At 43.0% G+C, this 20,402-nt stretch overlaps 1 protein-coding gene across 1 annotated transcript in view; it reads right to left on the bottom strand.

Moving 5' to 3' along the window:
- Positions 1 to 13,908, bottom strand: part of LOC132648656 (grainyhead-like protein 2 homolog) — a 28,019-nt gene extending 14,111 nt beyond the window's left edge. Inside the window, exons 1-2 of the mRNA XM_060370885.1 lie at positions 13,887 to 13,908; positions 13,357 to 13,451 (exon numbers count right to left, since the gene is read on the bottom strand). Coding sequence (XP_060226868.1) covers positions 13,357 to 13,451; positions 13,887 to 13,908 — 117 coding nt within the window. The remainder of the gene's footprint in view (positions 1 to 13,356; positions 13,452 to 13,886) is intronic.
- Between the last annotated feature and the right edge of the window lie 6,494 nt (positions 13,909 to 20,402).

The raw sequence follows: 20,402 nt of genomic DNA, 5'->3' as shown, positions 1-20,402 counted from the left end.
CCCTCCTCCTTCTTCTCTCCCCTTCTCCTTCCTTAGACAGGATCTCACTATGTGGCTCTAGCTGTCCTGAACTCAGAGATCCTCCTGCCTCTGCCTCTGCCTCTGCCTCTCCCTCTGCCTCTGCCTCTGCCTCTGCCTCTGCCTCTGCCTCTGCGTCTGCGTCTGCCTCTGCCTCTGCCTCTGCCTCTGCCTCTGCCTCTGCGTCTGCGTCTGCCTCTGCCTCTGCCTCTGCCTCTGCCTCTGCCTCTGCCTCTGCCTCTGCCTCTGCCTCTGCCTCTGCCTCTGCCTCTGCCTCTGCCTCTGCCTCTGCCTCTGCCTCTGCCTCTGCCTCTGCCTCTGCCTCCCAGGTGCTGGGATTAGTTCTTGGTTCTTATTAAAGACCTTTAGATAGCTTCCTTACATTTTGTCATTTTTCTTCCACATGAGTGCAGATGGAATGACAAATGAAACAGGCAAAAAAAGTAAGAGTAAACTCTAGCCAAGCAAGAACATAATAAAATGTGAGCTATCGCTCACTTCACGCTGTGACTCACCCAGCAGTGACAAGCATCCTCCTGTGCTGGCAGTGTGCTCAGAGGTGAGGATAGCAAGGCAAGACCAGCCCCCACACCTGCTCTCAGGCCCCTTTGCTGTTTTGTTCAGGATTTCCTGAAGCCTCCGATTATACAGCACTTGTAGATATGATTACTGTATTTCTTTTTTTTTGTTTTATCTTTCATTCTTACAATGTATTTATTTTTTACACATGCTACAAGTGTGTCTGAATACACACAGATGAACATTTGAGTTGCTCTCACATTCTACCCTGCCATGGTTTTTCTGTTTTTCCACCACCAGTGTGTTTTTTTTTGTTGTTGTTGTTTTCAGAGCACGTCAAATCTGGTCCATTTCAGGGCACTTCGGTCTGCTGTCTCTGCAGATCCACACTGGACGACTGGACGACTACCCCGCCCCCTTTGAGACTTCAGTTCAATACTAACTCTTCAGACACACAAGCCAGAGTTACTTTTCTCTCTTTCCCATCCAGAGGCATACTTGACTGCATTTCTCTTTTCTGTTTTCTTCATACACTGAATAGTATTTGAATTTAATGTGTTTAGTTACCTGTTCCATGAGGGCAAAAGCCCAAAAGGCCATTTCTCTGTCTCAGGTCAGCTTCATTCTGCCAGGCTCCTCATCAAGTATTCCTCATCAAGTTCCTCATCAAGTTCCTCATCAGGTTCCTCATCAAGTATTTACTCAATGGGTTAAGAAACATAATTTTTTCCAAATATGCATTTTTCCTTTATGCACAATCATGCTTTCATAATAGTACCTAGAAGCTGAGACTGACAGAGTAGCTGAAGTTGTCAAGACAACACAGTGGGTCACTGCTGACCGGATATACCCTCTGAAGCTACCTGACAGCGTGTCTCCGTGCCCATTTACCTACCTAGTGACTGAGGTAGCAGTATAGCTACGATAAGACCAACAACATACTCAGCATGATTGTCTGTCTGTCCGTCCAGCTAACCACCTCCCTATCCACACATGCTCACACCCTTGGAAGGGCTACAGATGAGAAGCACAGAGGCTCTCTAACAGCAGGCCCTGCTCCTGGGACAAGAGCACTGCTCATGCCCAGTTCTAGTCAGTGTTGTGGAACAAGCATAATTAGTTGAACAATACAAACCATACTTGCTATGAGAACTTGCAAAGAAGTAAAGAGCTTAACTGGGAAGGCTTCCTGTAGGAATCAGGGGTGAGAACAAAGGCTGCGGGATGCGGAGATCCCTGGAATCAGCGTCGAAGCTGCCCTGGGGCCCGTGTGTCATGCGTCAAGTGGGACAAGTAGGTGTGGGCCACAGTACCCAGTAAGAGGCCCAGTGAGACCTGAGAAAAGCAGTGGGGCTCCGGAGTGGCAGGGTTCACACCCTTCCAGAGTAGGTGAGAGAAACATTAAAAATGTAAGACGAACCTGGGCCAGGCAGGCTAGTAGTGAAAGGGCACAGGGCTCCCCAGGGAGCCAGAGGCTTCGGCTACAACCTCCAATGCATGTGGTAAGTGGGGTCACCTGCAGTGAGGGGGTTAGAAGATGCCAGCTTTCTCTACAGCTGAGAGCAGGGTGAAAGTCTTGAACAAAAACAGAGAGAGAGAATGAAAGAATGAAAAAAGAAAGAAAGAGAAAGGGAGAAGGAGGGAAGGAAGGAAGGAAGGAAGGAAGGAAGGAAGGAAGGAAGGAAGGAAGGAAGGAGCAGAAGGAAGCTCCTTCAGCCAGCCCTCCTTCTTGCAGACCCTGTCTTTTGAGAAGCTCTAATAATCCCCACTTTGGTGCTATGGTATTTAAATGAGGCCATACTTTTCAACCGGAAAGGAGCCATACAAGCAAAAGTAAGGAGCTTCCCCAACCTCGCCACCCACCACACAGCCCACAGCCAACCTCCATGATGCTCATCTTTGTAACTGTTCTTCCTCAGAGCCAGAGCAGTCAAGCAGGCCACCCCTGTGCACTGCTCAGGTAGCTCTACTGCACCACAGGGGCCCCCAACCCTGCTCTTTCAGGGGGACACTACCCTATCCTGGCCAGATTTTTCCTCAGGGAGTTTGTAAAGCCAACCTCAGATGACTCCAGTTTATAAGCCTCAATGATTAAACAAACATTAAATCAAGGTAAATTTATTTTTAAAATATCAAATCGGCTGACTGGTGGTGCATGCCTTTAATCCCAGCACTGGGACGCAGAGGAAGGTGGGATTTTTAGTTCAAGGACATCCCAGTCTAAATAGTGAGTTCCAAGACAGCCAGAACAACACAGAGAAACCCTGTCTCACCAAAAAATAAAATAAAATAAAATAAAATGATTAAGTCTACTTCTCCACAGAACTTAGCAGGAGGGATGTCTAGGCCAGAGAGTCCATTCATCTCCAATTTTCACTGTTCAGCTCTGCCACCCCATTGGATCTTACACAGCAGCATACTAGGATGAGGAGGGCCTTGGACACTGCCTAACAGTGACTGCTTCACACATTGACAAGCTCCCTGTTGTGGGAATTTAAGTGTAAATTCAGTCAACTTTTTGGTGGTTTTGCTTTCTTGTCCTCTCTTTCTCTCTATCACACCCTCTCTGGATAGGGCCTCATATATTCCTGGTATGTGTGTGGCTGGTGATCAAAACCTGGGCTTTGCACATACTAGGTGAGCAGCCTAGCAACTTAGCCACATCCCCAGATCTAAAAACTTTGTAATGCTCTAATCCAATACAAAACTCAAAAGGCACCAAAAGCAAAACTGCAAACACTCTCCCACCCTTGCTCCCCAGTCAAGTACCTCAGTGTACTATGCAAATGTGAGTTCTGTCCTATTCTGCAAAGGGCAGAAGAGAACACATATTCCCAATTCTCACTTTTCCCACATAATGATGAAATCTGATAGCTGTGTCTCTTTAAAAATGCTTACAATATAGAATGAGAAATCCCGCCCCCCAATTAGGCTGTTTCCAGCTTTTAGTTTATAACCAATGCCACTGTGAATGTCTGTGTGGTTTTTGTATACAACTGTACACAGGAACATAAATTTGCTGCTTAAGTTGTTTTCTCCAGCTGAAAGTGGAGAAGAAAAAGCCATGCCTCAGTGGTTCCTGCCTGTGATACCAGTGCTGGGAGGTGGAGGCAAGAGTCTTGGAAGTTCACCTTAGTTCCAGGCCTGTCTTAGCTTCTCTGAGAGCAGGACCTGTGCCTGGCCAGGAATCCCATCTCTCAAAACTGGTATCTCATCTGCTGCCTCAAATACACCCTTGTCTCCCTGGCCGTGAGAGTGGAGATGTCCCTTCACAGTCCTTCCAACATAGACCAGCACTATGGAAGGACTGTGCTCAGCCTAGACTTGGTTGGCTCTGTTGTGCATTTGCTGTGTTACTGAGGTAAGCTACTAACTTCAACTCACTCCTCAGATGAAAGCTGTCACCTGCTTAGAAACACGAATAATTGGATAATACGTATAAAGGCCTAGCAGGGTGCCTGATATATAGTAATTGCTGAACAAATATTAGTCATTGTGCACACAGGCACACACCATTATGTCATGAAATCCAAGTGTGTAATCCAATTCTCTGCACAACACAATAGCTTATAGCTGTGAAGTTCAGAGCCGTAAGTAGAATGCAGGGCAGAGACCATGGCTGCTCCACACTAACAAAAGATCAACTGATATCTTCGGTGAGATGCCATCCAAAGATTACTCCTTGTTCACAAGCATTAGCTCCAGTTTTCCTGTCAGCCCTTACCTTATAAAAGAGGAACAAAGGCAAGGCTTTGTTTAAGTTCAATACCACAGACTCCAGCAAATGTTTGTCTTTCCCTTTTAAAGCTCCCTCTGCCCACACCACGCCCCAGCAAACACAGAAAAACGCCATTTGCCCTGCTCTGCTGTGTGTAACTCAATCCTTCTGAGACCTCTCCCAGGAGCCTCTCCCAGTGCTCTCTTTACTTTTGAGACCATGGGATGCCCTATAATATTCTCTATCAGATAACCTGCTTAAAATTGGCCTAAGTTAAGCAAAATACTAACTTAGTCTAAGTGAATGGTAACTTCTGCACAAACGGCTTTATCTTTTAACTGCCGTAGAAGCTCCCTAAGAAAAGGCATCAACTTCCTGTTGATGCTGTGGGGTAGGGAGCCAGCAAAGTTATGAACCTTGCTCACCCGGAACTATGGCATCCTTTAGGCAGTCCATTCGCTCTCTCTGTGCATTCTAAAAACCAATGTTTGCACATCTTGTCCCCTCCTCTGGTGTCCAGGAGTTCAAGGAAGAGTTCAAGGGAGAGTCCATTTAGAAGCATGCCCTAGGAAGGTACACCATGACTACCAAATTTAGATTTTTGTAAATTACTTTTCAGATTTATGCATTTTATTCTATGAACAGAAGTGTTTTGCGTGTGTGTGCGTGGTGTGTGTATGTGGTGTGTGTGTGTGTATGTATGTATGTATACCATTTGCATGGCCCAGGCTCTATGAGTTTAGAAGCATCAGACCCTTCAAAGCTGGAGTCACAGATGGTTGTGAGCCACCATGTGAGTGCTGGAAATAGAACTTGGGTCCTCTACAAGACTAGTGCTCTTAACCACTAAGTCATCTCCAGACCCAGAAGTTTAGCTTTCTAAGAGCGCTGTACTTGACACAGAGCACCAATGAAGCAGGGTGTGATTGCAAAAGCCTGTAATTCCAGCACTGGGCAATGGTGGCAGGATTATCAAGAGATCACAGCCAGCCTCTGCTATATGAAAGCTTGACTCAACAACAGCACCTGTTAGACATCTCAGATGAAAAAAGAAATACTGGAAAAGAGACAGCTAGATGAGGCTGGAAAAATGATTCAGCAAGTAAGTGCATTCAGTGTTCTTCCAGAGGATCCAAACTTGGTTCCTAGCACCCATGTTTGGAAGTTTACAACTGCCTATAACTCCAGTTCAAGGGGAATCTGACAGCCTCTTTTGGCCTCTATGGGAAATGCATACAAACACACACACCCAAATAAAAATTAAAATGAAAAAGTGAAAGAGGAGGAGGAAGAAAAGAAATAGCAAACCTGAGACATGATAGGTACTGAGTTTAAGGATAGCTTTTAATTAGCATAATCTCACTCACCTAAAGTAACTATAAAGTTGTACAAGATTAAAAAATTCTGTTCTCCCCAATTCACTGCTTTCTTGTAGTGAAATGTCACTGCCATCACAGACCTGCTCTGTTAACAAGCTGTCTCTTAAACTCAGAGGGACTGTACTGTCCATTCCTGGCTCACATGCAGGGACTGGGCAGGGCTTGCTCACCACTAGCTGCACCTTGAGAGAGGAGCACCTGAAGGAAGAAACCAACACACAGGAGGAGAGACAAGGGAAGTTGCTCTACAGGACACAGGTCCTCAGATCTCTACACACTGACTCTGCCTACTTGCCCTATAGTACAGGTGCTGCTAGGCACTGCTTCCCATTGGCTTTTGTCTTCCTCAGAGACAGATTTACAGATGGATGAAGACCTCTTATCTTCAGTTGTCATCAGCCAGCCATCTCAACAACCACTCCTCAAAAAACAGCCTCAGCTTTAGATGACATCTTTTAAATATTAGAGCAAACTCAGATACTTAACATTAATTAGAAGTAGACTAGTAAGGAAGCAGGGCTCAGGGGAAATGTCAGCATGCCATGGCCATAATCACCTGATGGGTTTCTACAGGTACAAGCTTACAGTCAACTTTTTATTCTAAATCCTCTCTCTCTCTCCATTCCTCCTCCTCCTCTCTCTCCTGTGGGGTGTGTGTGAAGGTCAGAACAACTTGCAGTGTGTTTGCTTATTTGATTGCTTAAGTTGCACATACCTTCATCTTCTCTGAAAATAATCTCCATCTTAGTTTTGTTTGTGTGTTACATGCTGGGCCTCTTGCATGGTTTTGAACAAAAGGAAAAGAACAAAAAGTCTCTATTATTCATGACAGGAAAAAAGTATAAAAGAAAAACACAAGCCCATAAATGTGAAAATAAATTTCAGGATACCAGAGAAAGAGCTAGAGAGGTGAGTAGATAGAGAATAAATGTGTAAAGGTAGAAAGAACCCAGTTAAATACCTCAGAACTGCAGTCTTGGGAAATGCTGCTCTTTAGTGTGTACAGAGTAGAAAGACCCGCTAATGTTAGGCTATTCAGAGCACGCATGTGTGAGTGGGCACGTACACACACATTCAGCAGAGATTGTTGATGTCAAGTTAGTCTACACACATACAAGCACTCAGCTGAAGAGAGCAAAATATCTGAAGTAGTAGCTACGTCCATTCTGGTCAATGGTTTGGGGTTTTGTTATTGTTGGTGGTGGTAGTTCTTTTTGGTTTTTCAAGACAGGTTTTGTTATTGTTGGTGGTGGTAGTTCTTTTTGGTTTTTCTCTGTGTAGTCCTGGCTATCCTGAAACTCACTATGTGGACCAGGCTGGACTCAAACCACAGAGATCCACCTGGCCTCTGCCTCCTGAGTGATGGGATTAACAATGGTTTTTATGATACAAACAAGTAATGCTCCAGGGCATAAGGATAAGGAAAGCTCTGGGCTCTGAAGTGTTAAAACAGCACACCAGCTTTTCTGGGGGCCAGCTGCTGTGGGGCTGAGGATGTTAAACATGGGGCCTGTGGCCAAGCAGGAAGAGTCATTTAATCCGCTTTGCTGAGGAGGCGAAGCTGATGCCCATCTTCCCTCCTAGGCCCATGTAAGTTGCACTCTGCAATTATTGGAAAAGGAAAATTATAGCACTTTTTTTGGTCTCATTGTAATGGATGATTTGCTTCCATGAGGATGGGTAGGACAGGAGCCTGAGGGTAGCATCCGCCCTTCCATCTACCTAATCTTGCAGGACTGGGATGCAAATTGGAAGTTGAGATGCAGAGAAATGTCCTCCATGACATCTCTTAGCCCTGTACATCCAGTTGCATCCTAAACATCCGTTGATACAGACATGTTTCTGAAACTCTCTTCCTGAGACTGGAAGAACATTCACTGGTAATCTAATAATAAAGGGATGAATGGGACACATCAAGTCCTTAATTGCAGCTAGTGGAAGGTATTCAGGCAAACAGGACAGACAGCATCAAACAGGAAGCCTTGTTCTACCCTGACAGGCAGAGACGCTAAATCCAAAGGCAGCAAAGAATACCCTACTATGCCAGCTTAATATTACTGAATTATTTTAGGTTGCTTTTGTTTGTTTGTTTCAAGATGGGGTTTCACCATTTAGCCCTGGCTCTCCTGGAACTAGCTCTGTCAAACTCATAAATATATCGGTCTGCCTCTACCTCCCCAGTACTGGGATTAAAGGCATGTGCCACCACAGCCTGGCAGGTTTTTCTTTAAGACTTGTCAAAAGAAAGGCCAACAAGATGTCTTAGTGGGCAAAAGTACTTGCCACACAAGCTTGGCAATCTGAGACCTGTTCCCACAACCTAGATAGGGAGTTAGGGATGCTGGAGTGTCTGTAATCCCACAGTCCTCCTGAGAGATGGGACGCAGAGACAGGAAGTTTATGTCCTCCTGCCTGGACTGTGGAGGGTGACAGAGACAAGAGACCCTGACTCAGAGCAAGGTACAAAGAGAGATACAACTCTGGGAAAGTGTCCTCTGAGCTCTACATGCATGTCCTCACTCCTGTGCACCCAGGCTCACACAGAGAGACACATTAATAATAATAATAGACAGTAAGCAAAAATTTTTCTAAAGAAAGATGTAATAGACTCGTCTTTAGTGGTGGTGAAGGAGAAATATTTTTTAATTCTTTATTAATTACACTTTATTTATTTTGTATCCCTCCTGTGGTTCCCCCCCTCCTTCTGTCCCAATCCCTCCCTTCCTCCCCCCTCTGCATGCATGCCCCTCCCCAAGTCCACTCTTAGGGGAGGTCTTCTTTTCCTTCCTTCTGATCCTATTCTATTAGGTCTCATCAGGAGTGACTGCATTGTCTTCTTCTGTGGCCTGGTAAGGCTGCTCCCCACTCAGGAGGAGATGATCAAAGAGCAGGCCAATCAGTTCATGTCAGAGACAGTCCCTGTTCCTATTACTATGGAACTCCACTTGGACACTGAACTGCCATGGGCTATTATCTGTGTAGGGGTCTTAGGTAATCTCCATGCATGGTCCTTGGTTGGAGTATGTCTCAGGAAAGACCTCTGTGCTCAGATTTTTTGGTTCTGTTGCTCTCCTTGTGGAGCTCCTGTCCTCTCCAGATCTTACTGTCTCCCACTTCCTTCATAAGATTCCCTGCACTCTGCCCAAAGGTTGGCAATAAGTCTCAGTATCTGCTTTGATAGTGTACAGGGCAGAGCCTTTCAGAGGTCTCTTTTCTCCTTCTTCTGATGTTCATCCTCTTTGCCTTTCTGGATAGGGATTGCACTCATATAGACATATAATATAGGATAAACCTACCAAAATCTGTACACCTAAAGAAACTAATCAAGAGGGAGGACTTTTGCTATGCTCAATCCCTATTGAGAAATATTTTTTACTGAATTAAAATATTGGCTGAAGAGGGATTTTTTTTAAAGACTGGGGAGGGGGTGACCTCCCTCATCCTAGCATTTGCTAGAGTAGGAAGGCGCAAACACAAAACAAAGGGTGTAGTGTGCTGGTCTCCTAATATAGTAACAAGGCAAAGAGTGCAAGGAATTCTGCAGCACTCTAATGCTCACGCTGGTCTCCTGTATGGTCTCCATGACAGACATCCTAGCACTCAGGGACTAGGTTAACCTTGGAATCACTATGGAAGAGAGAGCAACACTGAAGAGGCATGGGGCATTTGAACTCTCCCTGGAAACCTGAGAAAGAGCTGCAGTTAGGGCTGCACCGTGTGGGTGATGTCACCATCGCAGAGATGCTCTGAACCAGTACTCCAAGCTCACTACTCTTGAATGACTCAACAGTCTTGTGTGAAAAATCACCATCTTGGAGATTTGTGCTTGGCAAACCTGCTTTCTAGTACCAGTGTTTGACTTTAAAGAGAAACTTAAAATCGGAATGCCCTGCAGGTGAGAGTCATGTGAGAAAGTAAGGCTCAGAAGCTGTCCCATCATAACCCTCTGGGTGGGACCTCAGGCATCTGTGGAGTGTTTACCCTGACTCCCCACCATTCCACAGCTCAGCAAATAAAACTGAGGAAGGGGACATGAGATGCTGGAAGCCGGCAATGCCTGTAATACCAGCATTTGGAAGGCTGAGACAGGAGGATTGCTGTGAGTTCTGAGCCAGTCTGGGCCACACAGCTTGGCTTAAAAACCACCCCTGTCCCCAGAAAAAATAAACACAAATGCTGGAAACTCTGGTGCCAGGTCTAGGCCACAGCTGTACCTCACTGCAGGTGCCTTCTGCTGCACTGGCCAGGACCCATGCCCACCTGTGGGGACAGTGGGGACACTCAGAACTCCACCATCTACACACCAAGAACCTGAGACAATGCACAGTGCATGGTCCTCCAGACTGCACAGACCCCGAGGGGAACAGGTCCTGTCCAAGACTGTTTAGCCTGCTTGAGTCACCTAACAGAAAGCCACTGTGGCACAACCGGAAAAACCGGCTCTGAGAGGTGGAACCTTGCAGCCACTAGGCCTGAAGCAGGCAGCCAGCTTGGGACCATGGCCAGAGCCTGGGACCACCACAGAACTTGAGCACATTCCTGGCCAAATGTTGTTCATTACTAAAGGAAGCTAAATAACTCAGTGTTGGTGTCCTCTCCTTTCTCCTGCTTGCTCCAGAGGAAAGATAGATGCAGGGCTAAGAGGCAGGGCTGTGTAAGGTCCTCAGAAGCAGAGCACTTGCCTAGCACATGGGAAGTCCTGGGGTCAATTTTAAGGACCACACAGGAGTGTGCGCACACACAAACAATAAACACAACATTAGAAGAGGGGCTAAGGAGAAGGCCCAGTGGGTAAAGTACTTGGCACATACACATGAGAAACATTTTAAATCTCATTGTGTTGCTACCTCCCAACAGTGGTAGCTAGCAAAGACCTGAACCTCGGGTGGATGCCATAGTGCGTAAAAATTCAAATGTATACCCAGGGCTGGGCAGAGAAAGTTCCAGAACAGAGTAGCACTAAGGATAATGTCACTCATCATGAAAGCCACTTACAACCTTGCAAACTTAGGCCCAGTGCCTCTAGAATTCTTAATTATCAAAATAATTCAAAAACCTGCATATAATAATAATAATAATAATAATAATAACAATAATAATAATGATAAAAACAACAATAGTGATAATGATGATAATGATGAAGCCTGGTATTATAGTTTAGGCCTATAATCCCACACCCCAGAAGGTAGCACAGGGAGACCCTATCTCCAAAAAAAATGTTACAAACAAACTAAAAACTCTTTATTTTTAAACATGGGTGAAAATGTTAAAATTTAGAATAATTCATAAATGCACAATATTAACACATGTGCTTTGTGGACCATAGGTCTGTGTTTTCTGGCCACCAAAAAAAAATCCCAAACATCCTGTGAAATAGACTGAGCTGCTGAGACCCCCTCCTGAAGCCTGCAGATATCTGTTGGGTATAAACGTAACAGCAACCCCCGAAAAGAAAACATTTTCTGTATGATATCACCAATCCTCCCTGTTTAGCTGACAGTCTTTCCCACAACTGCTATCCTAGTGTTTCTTTTGCAGTCTACTTACTATAAAATCAGTAATAACCATTTGTAACATTAAAAAGCTTACTTATCACTTAAAACAAAAGACATTCACTAAAAATAGGTATTAAGGAAATAAAACAAACACTACTGCAGGAAGTATCATAAAATATTGTCCAAGACCATTTGCCAATGTCTACAGAAAACCAGTATGTGTGCCTAGAAGTATACCTGTGCACATATGTGCAAACTCACATACAGACAGGCACACATGTGCACACTCATGCACACAGACATACATGTATCCATCCATGCATACATAAAGTGAGCACTTGTATATGGCAAGTGAGTGGTGTAGAATGAACTGGCTGCAAGATCAGCTAGTGTAGCCCCAAATCAACTATTCCATCAGCTTCCATGGAGCCTGTCTCTTGGGATGTCCACTTCTCTTTCAAAGGTCCCTACTGAAACAGCCCTTAACTCACTTGTCTCTACCATCCATTACAGCAGACTGTAATACTGAAAATACGGAGAGGACTGTGGTGCATGTTTAGAGCTAGCTTTAAGACTCTAGGACATCTTCTGTGGCAAAATCCCATTTTTCTTCTCAGTAACCATGAAGTGGATATGGCCTCCCCCTGGTCACACTGCTGATTGGTTACTGGATCCCTTGCTGGATCGATATCCCCCAAAACCTAGTAAGATGCCTGTAGAGACATTTGTTTTGACTGCCAGAGATTCCAGCACATCCCAGTACTGTGCCCTAACACAAACCCCTTTTGTGCAATAGTCTAGCCTCAAAGAGAAACATAAAGAGCAGGGGCCAGCACAGGCTAAAGAAAGATAGGTGGCAGGAGCCGTGGAATGGCGCAGACAACCTCAGTAAGCTGTGACAGTCTCAGGAGTAGGGAGAGAGTTGGAGAGGTCTCAGGCAGCCAAGAGCACATGGTGTGTGCAGGCATGCCAGAGACACATTTTGCCTGAAGTTCTGTGTGAAGCATCTTGTAGTAGGGCCTGTTCCCTTCTCTGGAACATTCTCCAGGCTGCACGGCTGACTTGTCACTGAATGCCCATTTGGGTCAGCTTTCTTGGGCCTAAAGCCAGTTTCACCTACATTGTTTTATACATGAGCGGAATGAGACACTGAGCAATTCATTTTCTTCTGGAAAGCCTGCTTGTAAACTCCCAGCCAGTTTCCTCTCTCACCCAGCCTTCCCGCTGAGGACAATGAAGCATTGACAGCCTTGTTTACATTGACCTCCTCCTGAGATGAAAGACAAAGTCTTCTAACACTCTCCAGCCGGTACACAGGTACACAACTGAAGCAGAAAACAAGCTTAGGTTTTATCTGAAACATCCTTTAAGTGCAAAATGAGGCTGAAGAATAAGACACTGAGACCCAGAATGAGCTTTGGGGCCTTCAAAACAGACCTGTGGCTAGAGAGCAAACAGGGCTATCTGTGGAAACACTTCCTTATCCAAACCAAGGTAGGGCAGGCATCTGTCCTTGATGCCTGTTTGTCAGAGACATTACTTACCCCTGCATGTCTCAGCTACACTTACACCCAAAGAAACAGAAGAGGGTCAGTCAACAAAGAAGTGTTTCAAAGTCATCGTGGTGAAGGTGATTGGAAGCCCTACTTCTGGAGCTCTGCTCCTTCACCTACTGAAGCTGTATGTCGCTACTGTGAAGATACAAGCTTCCTGATGGTGGCATAGAGAAGCCGGGGGCTTACGAGACTCCAAGTGTTAGATGCAAGTTCTAGACTGGAACATGTGGCCTGAAGAACTGAGGAGGGGCAACATGGCAGCTCATCACATTTTTTCAGAGCAGAAGCTCACACCCCACAACAAAAGGACAAAGGCATGAATCCTCTAAAAGGGAATATAGCAGGGCCCCAGTGCTTGGGAGGAAGAGGCAGTTGAATCTTTGTGAATTCAAGGCTGGCCTGGTCTACAAAGAGAGTTCCAGGAGAACCAAGGCTGTTACACAGAGAAACTCAGTCTTTAAAACCCAAAATAGACAGACAGATACATACATACATACAGATACATAGATAGATACACAGATGATAGATAAACAAATAACTAAATAAATAAATAAAATAAGAAAGGGACCATGCTCATTTTCTTCTTTTTGACTCAAGTTTCTAGGAAAACACTACACAGGGTTTTGAACAAGAGTCTTCATTCATTAAGAGCCATGGTAGGTTTCACTAACCTTTGCCTCTTCATTCACATCCCAGGTGAAGGAAACAGCATTGTACACGATCTCTTCAATGTTTCCAATGGTGTTGAAGCTCTCCTTGTAGTCAGCTATGACAGTGAAAGAGAAAAAGGGCTTAGCAGGGTGGTAGCCAGGAGGAGAGGCACAGGCCTCTAATCCCTGCACTCGGGAGGTAAAGACAAGAGGATCTAGAGTTCCGGGTCATCCTTGTAACAGAGACCAGCCTTGGCCAGTACATGAGACCCTGGCTCAAAACACTCACACGCCACACACATACATATGCACCCATGCACGCACACATGCTTGTACACTAAAGTAAGAGTCCCTCGATGACACATTATTTGTCAATGGTAAAGTTTTGGATTTGCCTATTTTGCAGTGTGACAAGCTACATATTTCTGCTTACAGAATTCTACGGCTGAAAAAAAAATTTACTCACGTCTTTTTATTAAGAGTAAATCTAAGTGAACCATGTCTTTATCTGATTTGATTATTAGGTCTTTTTTTTCTGTTCACCTTCCTACTTCCCACTTTTTTGACAGCCATCCCCCGCTCCCCCAATACACACACAGGGACAATTTTTAGAAGCAAAATATTCTGCCAGTCAGGTGATGTCACTAAAGGAACTGCAGTAGAGTGAAGGCTTTCCATGAGCAGTGATGGTGATAGAGATCAAACACACACTAAGCACACACTACACTGAGGCACCCCCATGCCAAAGAAGGACATTTCTAAAACTTATCTTAGTACTCCAGAGCGTTGCGTTAATCTCACTTGGCTGTCATCACCTGACCACTTTGGGCTCTGTCCTATGGTCACTCCTTACACAATATGTTATCTATTCCCTTATAGTATGTGTCTATTCCCTCATACAGTATGTAGTGACTCCCTTATAGAGTAGGTATCTATTCCCTTATGGTATGTAGCTATTCCCTGTCATCCCATTAGACTCCCCATGGAGTCAATAGAGATCAGCATGGGTGCTGTGTACTGTTATGGGCATGTTGGGCTACACAGAAAAGCCCAATTTGCTTATCTCCAATGATGAAACTGGTACCTCAGCACTGCAGGAAGATTCCTTATTGCTGGGAGCGGAATGGTGCAGGAAAACCCACCTCATGCTCTCCAGACTCCCTGGGATAGGCTGGCTGGTCTAGCCTCAGTCTGAATTCTATTTCCCCCTCTTTCTCGGATCACCTCTGCTTTCTATGATCCCTGAGGGGTTCAAAGCAGTTTGCTGAATGCTGTGTCTTCATTTCATCTACCCTACATGCAAATATCTGCCCACATGCACCTAGCCAGCCTAGAATCTTCTTGTGGAGAGTGCTAACTTATTTCCTTTTCACTCACTCCAGTGGTCTTGCCTAGAGAAACCTCAAAGCAAGATGTTTCTTTTCTTTTTTGGCATTGTTTTGTTTCTCTGTGCCTTGAGACACAGTTCCACAAGTATAACCCAAGCTGGTTAAACTTGTCCTGAATGCTGAGATTACAGGTTTGAGCTGTCATATCCAACTCCAAACCTTTATATTTTAAACAAAGCACATAAACTTTTAGCATAAAAGTATGTATATTCAACATAGGAAAGTCAGAGACCATGAATAAATAAAAAAAAATTAAGGACAACCACAGTCTACTAACCCACAATTAACTGCCTTTAAACTTTATCTATGTGCTCTTATCTCTCATCTAGCTCCTTTTCTCCAAATATGTAGATTATTTTTATACAGTGATTAATAAACATCTTTTTCATTGCTATATTGTTTCGCTTGGCTCATCTCTGGTGTCTTCCATATGTAAAACCTTCTGTAAAATTATACGATTGTATCAGACCATGTGTCATGGCTTTATTCTTATTGGTCACTCAGCTGACAGCTGACAGTCTGCTGCTCTACCCCAGTGTTTCACTTCTTTTTACAGCTAAATTTCATTTAAATTTAATTATATTTTATTAAAGTAAATTCTCAGGGGCAGAAGTATAGCTTGCTGGTAGAGCAAGGGCTAGGAGAACTTGGGTTCAACAGCTAGCATTAAAACAAAAGACATTTTAAAAAAGCATATTTCCGGAAATAAGTTTTTTTTTGTTTCTTACTTTGTTTTGTTCTGTTGAAACAAGGTCTCACTGTGTATTCCTGGCTAGCCTGGAACTCACAGAGATTGCCTGCTGCTACCTCTCAAGTGCTGAGGTTAGGGATCTGAGCCACTAGACCCAGCTATAATTTTAAGGCTGATTAATTTTGCCACACTGGTCCAGGGAGGAACAATTTACACTTAGGGCAATTATGTCTTTTCTTCTCAGATTGTCTTTGCGTTTCTGTTCTTTCAATGGAAACTTGTTTCTGTGCCGTACAGTGCGAGATAACACTTTTCAGTTTTCCTGTATTCCTAATTGAGCGAGCGACACACAGGTGATTCTGTTTAAAAGTAGTGCTTTGCTTTTCTGTTCTTTCGTTGGAAACTTGTTCTTGTGCTGTACAGTGCGATATATTACTTTTCAGTTTTCCTGTATTCCTAATGAAGCGAGCGACACACATGTGATTTACTTTACAAATTAGTGATTTTCTTTTTTGTTCTTTCATTTGAAACTTGTTCCTGTGCTGTACAATGTGATATATCACTTTTCAGTTTTCCTGTTACAATAATTGAACAGGCGACACGTATGTGAATTAGTTTACAAAGTTGTGCTTTGCGTTTCTGTTCTTTCGATGGAAACATGTTCCTGTACTGTACAGTGTGTTATATCACTTTTCAGTTTTCCTCTTATAACAATTAAACAAGCGACACGTATGTCATTTAGTTTACAAAGTTGTGTTTGCGTTTCTGTTCTTTCTTTGGAAACTTGTTTCTGTGCCATACAGTGTGAGATAACACTTTCGGTTTCCCTGTATTCCTAATTGAGCGAGCGACACACATGTGATTTAGTTTACAAAGTAGTGTTTTGGGTTTCTGTTCTTCTTGGAAAATTGTTTCTGTGCTGTACAGTGTGATATATCACTTTTCAGTTTTCCTGTTGTAATAATTGAATGGGCGACACGTATGTGATTTAGTTTACAAAGTTGTGCTTTGTTTTCTGTTCTTTCGATGGAAACTTGTTTCTGTGCCGTACAGTGCGAGATAACACTTTTCAGTTTTCCTGTATTCCTAATTGAGCGAGCAACACACAGGTGATTCTGTTTAAAAGTAGTGCTTTGCTTTTCTGTTCTTTCGTTGGAAACTTGTTCTTGTGCTGTACAGTGAGATATATTACTGTTCAGTTTTCCTGTATTCCTAATGGAGCGAGCGACACACGTGATTTAGTTTACAAATTAGTGATTTTCTTTTTTGTTCTTTCATTTGAAACTTGTTCCTGTGCTGTACAATGTGATATATCACTTTTCAGTTTTCCTGTTATAATAATTGAACAGGCGACACGTATGTGAATTAGTTTACAAAGTTGTGCTTTGCGTTTCTGTTCTTTCGATGGAAACATGTTCCTGTGCTGTACAGTGTGTTATATCACTTTTCAGTTTTCCTCTTATAATAATTGAACAGACGACACGTATGTGAATTAGTTTACAAAGTTGTGCTTTGCGTTTTTGTTCTTTATTTGGAAACTTGTTTCTGTGTCATACAGTGTGAGATAACACTTTCCGGTTTCCCTGTATTCCTAATTGAGTGAGCGACACACTTGTGATTTAGTTTACAAAGTAGTGCTTTGGGTTTCTGTTCTTCTGGGAAACTTGTTTCTGTGCTGTACAGTGTGATATATCACTTTTCAGTTTTCCTGTTGTAATAATTGAACGGGCGACACGTATGTGATTTAGTTTACAAAGTTGTGCTTTGCTTTTCTGTTCTTTCGATGGAAACTAGTTTCTGTGCCGTACAGTGCGAGATAACACTTTTCGGATTTCCTGTATTCCTAATTGAGCGAGTGACACACATGTGATTCAGTTTACAAAGTAGTGCTTTTCATTTACATTCTTTCGTTGGAAACTTATTCCTCTTAGGAAACTTGTTCCTGTTAGGAACAAGTTAGGGTTAGGGTTAGGGTTAGGGTTAGGGTTAGCGTTAGGGTTAGGGTTAGGGTTAGGGTTAGAGTTAGGGTTAGTGTTAGGGGTTAGGGTTAGGGTTAGGGTTAGGGTTAGGGGTTAGGGTTGGGTTAGGACCTTAGGGTTAGGGTTAGTGTTAGGTTTATATCACTTTTCAGTTTTCCTGTTATAATAATTGAACAGGCGACACATATGTGAATTAGTTTACGAAGTTGTGCTTTGCGTTTCTGTTCTTTCAATGGAAACTTGTTTCTGTGCCGTACAGTGCGAGATAACACTTTTCAGTTTTCCTGTATTCCTAATTGAGCGAGCGACACACAGGTGATTCTGTTTAAAAGTAGTGCTTTGCTTTTCTGTTCTTTCGTTGGAAACTTGTTCTTGTGCTGTACAGTGCGATATATTACTTTTCAGTTTTCCTGTATTCCTAATGAAGCGAGCGACACACATGTGATTTACTTTACAAATTAGTGATTTTCTCTTTTGTTCTTTCATTTGAAACTTGTTCCTGTGCTGTACAATGTGATATATCACTTTTCAGTTTTCCTGTTACAATAATTGAACAGGCGACACGTATGTGAATTAGTTTACAAAGTTGTGCTTTGCGTTTCTGTTCTTTCGATGGAAACATGTTCCTGTACTGTACAGTGTGTTATATCACTTTTCAGTTTTCCTCTTATAACAATTAAACAAGCGACACGTATGTCATTTAGTTTACAAAGTTGTGTTTGCGTTTCTGTTCTTTCTTTGGAAACTTGTTTCTGTGCCATACAGTGTGAGATAACACTTTCGGTTTCCCTGTATTCCTAATTGAGCGAGCGACACACATGTGATTTAGTTTACAAAGTAGTGTTTTGGGTTTCTGTTCTTCTTGGAAAATTGTTTCTGTGCTGTACAGTGTGATATATCACTTTTCAGTTTTCCTGTTGTAATAATTGAATGGGCGACACGTATGTGATTTAGTTTACAAAGTTGTGCTTTGCTTTTCTGTTCTTTCGATGGAAACTAGTTTCTGTGCCATACAGTGCGAGATAACACTTTTCGGTTTTCCTGTATTCCTAATTGAGCGAGTGACACACATGTGATTCAGTTTACAAAGTAGTGCTTTTCATTTATGTTCTTTCGTTGGAAACTTGTTCCTGTTAGGAACAATTTAGGGTTAGGGTTAGGGTTAGGGTTAGGTTAGGGCTGGGTAAGGGATAGGGTTAGGGTTAGGGTTAGGGGTTAGGGTTAGGGTTAGGGTTAGGGTTAGGGTTAGGGTTAGGGTTAGGGGTTAGGGTTAGTGTTAGGGTTACGGCCTTAGGGTTAGGGTTAGTGTTAGGGTTATATCACTTTTCAGTTTTCCTGTTATAATAATTGAACGGGCGACACGTATGTAATTTAGTTTACAAAGCTGTGCTTTGCGTTTCTGTTCTTTCGATGGAAACATGTTCCTGTGCTGTACAGTGTGTTATATCACTTTTCAGTTTTCCTCTTATAATAATTGAACAGGCGACACGTATGTGAATTCGTTTACAAAGTTGTGCTTTGCGTTTCTGTTCTTTTGATGGAAACATGTTCCTGTGCTGTACAGTGTGTTATATCACTTTTCAGTTTTCCTCTTATAATAATTGAACAGGCGACACGTATGTGAATTAGTTTACAAAGTTGTGCTTTGCGTTTCTGTTCTTTCTTTGGAAACTTGTTTCTGTGCCATACAGTGTGAGATAACACTTTCGGTTTCCCTGTATTCCTAATTGAGCGAGCAACACACATGTGATTTAGTTTACAAAGTAGTGTTTTGGGTTTCTGTTCTTCTTGGAAAATTGTTTCTGTGCTGTACAGTGTGATATATCACTTTTCAGTTTTCCTGTTGTAATAGTTGAATGGGCGACACGTATGTGATTTAGTTTACAAAGTTGTGCTTTGCTTTTCTGTTCTTTCGATGGAAACTAGTTTCTGTGCCGTACAGTGCGAGATAACACTTTTCGGTTTTCCTGTATTCCAAATTGAGCGAGTGACACACATGTGATTCAGTTTACAAAGTAGTGCTTTTCATTTACGTTCTTTCGTTGGAAACTTGTTCCTGTTAGGAACAATTTAGGGTTAGGGTTAGGGTTAGGGTTAGGGTTAGGGTTAGGGTTAGGTTAGGGCTGGGTAAGGGATAGGGTTAGGGTTAGGGTTAGGGGTTAGTGTTAGGGTTAGGGTTAGGGTTAGGGGTTAGGGTTAGTGCCTTAGGGTTAGGGTTAGTGTTAGGGTTATATCACTTTTCAGTTTTCCTGTTATAATAATTGAACAGGCGACACGTATGTGAATTAGTTTACAAAGTTGTGCTTTGCGTTTCTGTTCTTTCAATGGAAACTTGTTTCTGTGCCGTACAGTGCGAGATAACACTTTTCAGTTTTCCTGTATTCCTAATTGAGCGAGCGACACACAGGTGATTCTGTTTAAAAGTAGTGCTTTGCTTTTCTGTTCTTTCGTTGGAAACTTGTTCTTGTGCTGTACAGTGAGATATATTACTTTTCAGTTTTCCTGTATTCCTAATGAAGCGAGCGACACACATGTGATTTTGTGTACAAATTAGTGATTTTCTTTTTTGTTCTTTCATTTGAAACTTGTTCCTGTGCTGTACAATGTGATATATCACTTTTCAGTTTTCCTGTTACAATAATTGAACAGGCGACACGTATGTGAATTAGTTTACAAAGTTGTGTTTTGCGTTTCTGTTCTTTCGATGGAAACATGTTCCTGTGCTGTACAGTGTGTTATATCACTTTTCAGTTTTCCTCTTATAATAATTGAACAGGCGACACGTATGTGAATTCGTTTACAAAGTTGTGCTTTGCGTTTCTGTTCTTTTGATGGAAACATGTTCCTGTGCTGTACAGTGTGTTATATCACTTTTCAGTTTTCCTCTTATAATAATTGAACAGGCGACACGTATTTCATTTAGTTTACAAAGTTGTGCTTTGCGTTTCTGTTCTTTCTTTGGAAACTTGTTTCTGTGCCATACAGTGTGAGATAACACTTTTCGGTTTC

The sequence above is a fragment of the Meriones unguiculatus genome, chromosome 17 (assembly GCF_030254825.1).
Source record: "Meriones unguiculatus strain TT.TT164.6M chromosome 17, Bangor_MerUng_6.1, whole genome shotgun sequence".
NCBI lineage: Eukaryota > Metazoa > Chordata > Mammalia > Rodentia > Muridae > Meriones > Meriones unguiculatus.
This window is presented reverse-complemented; position numbering and strand designations above follow the sequence as displayed.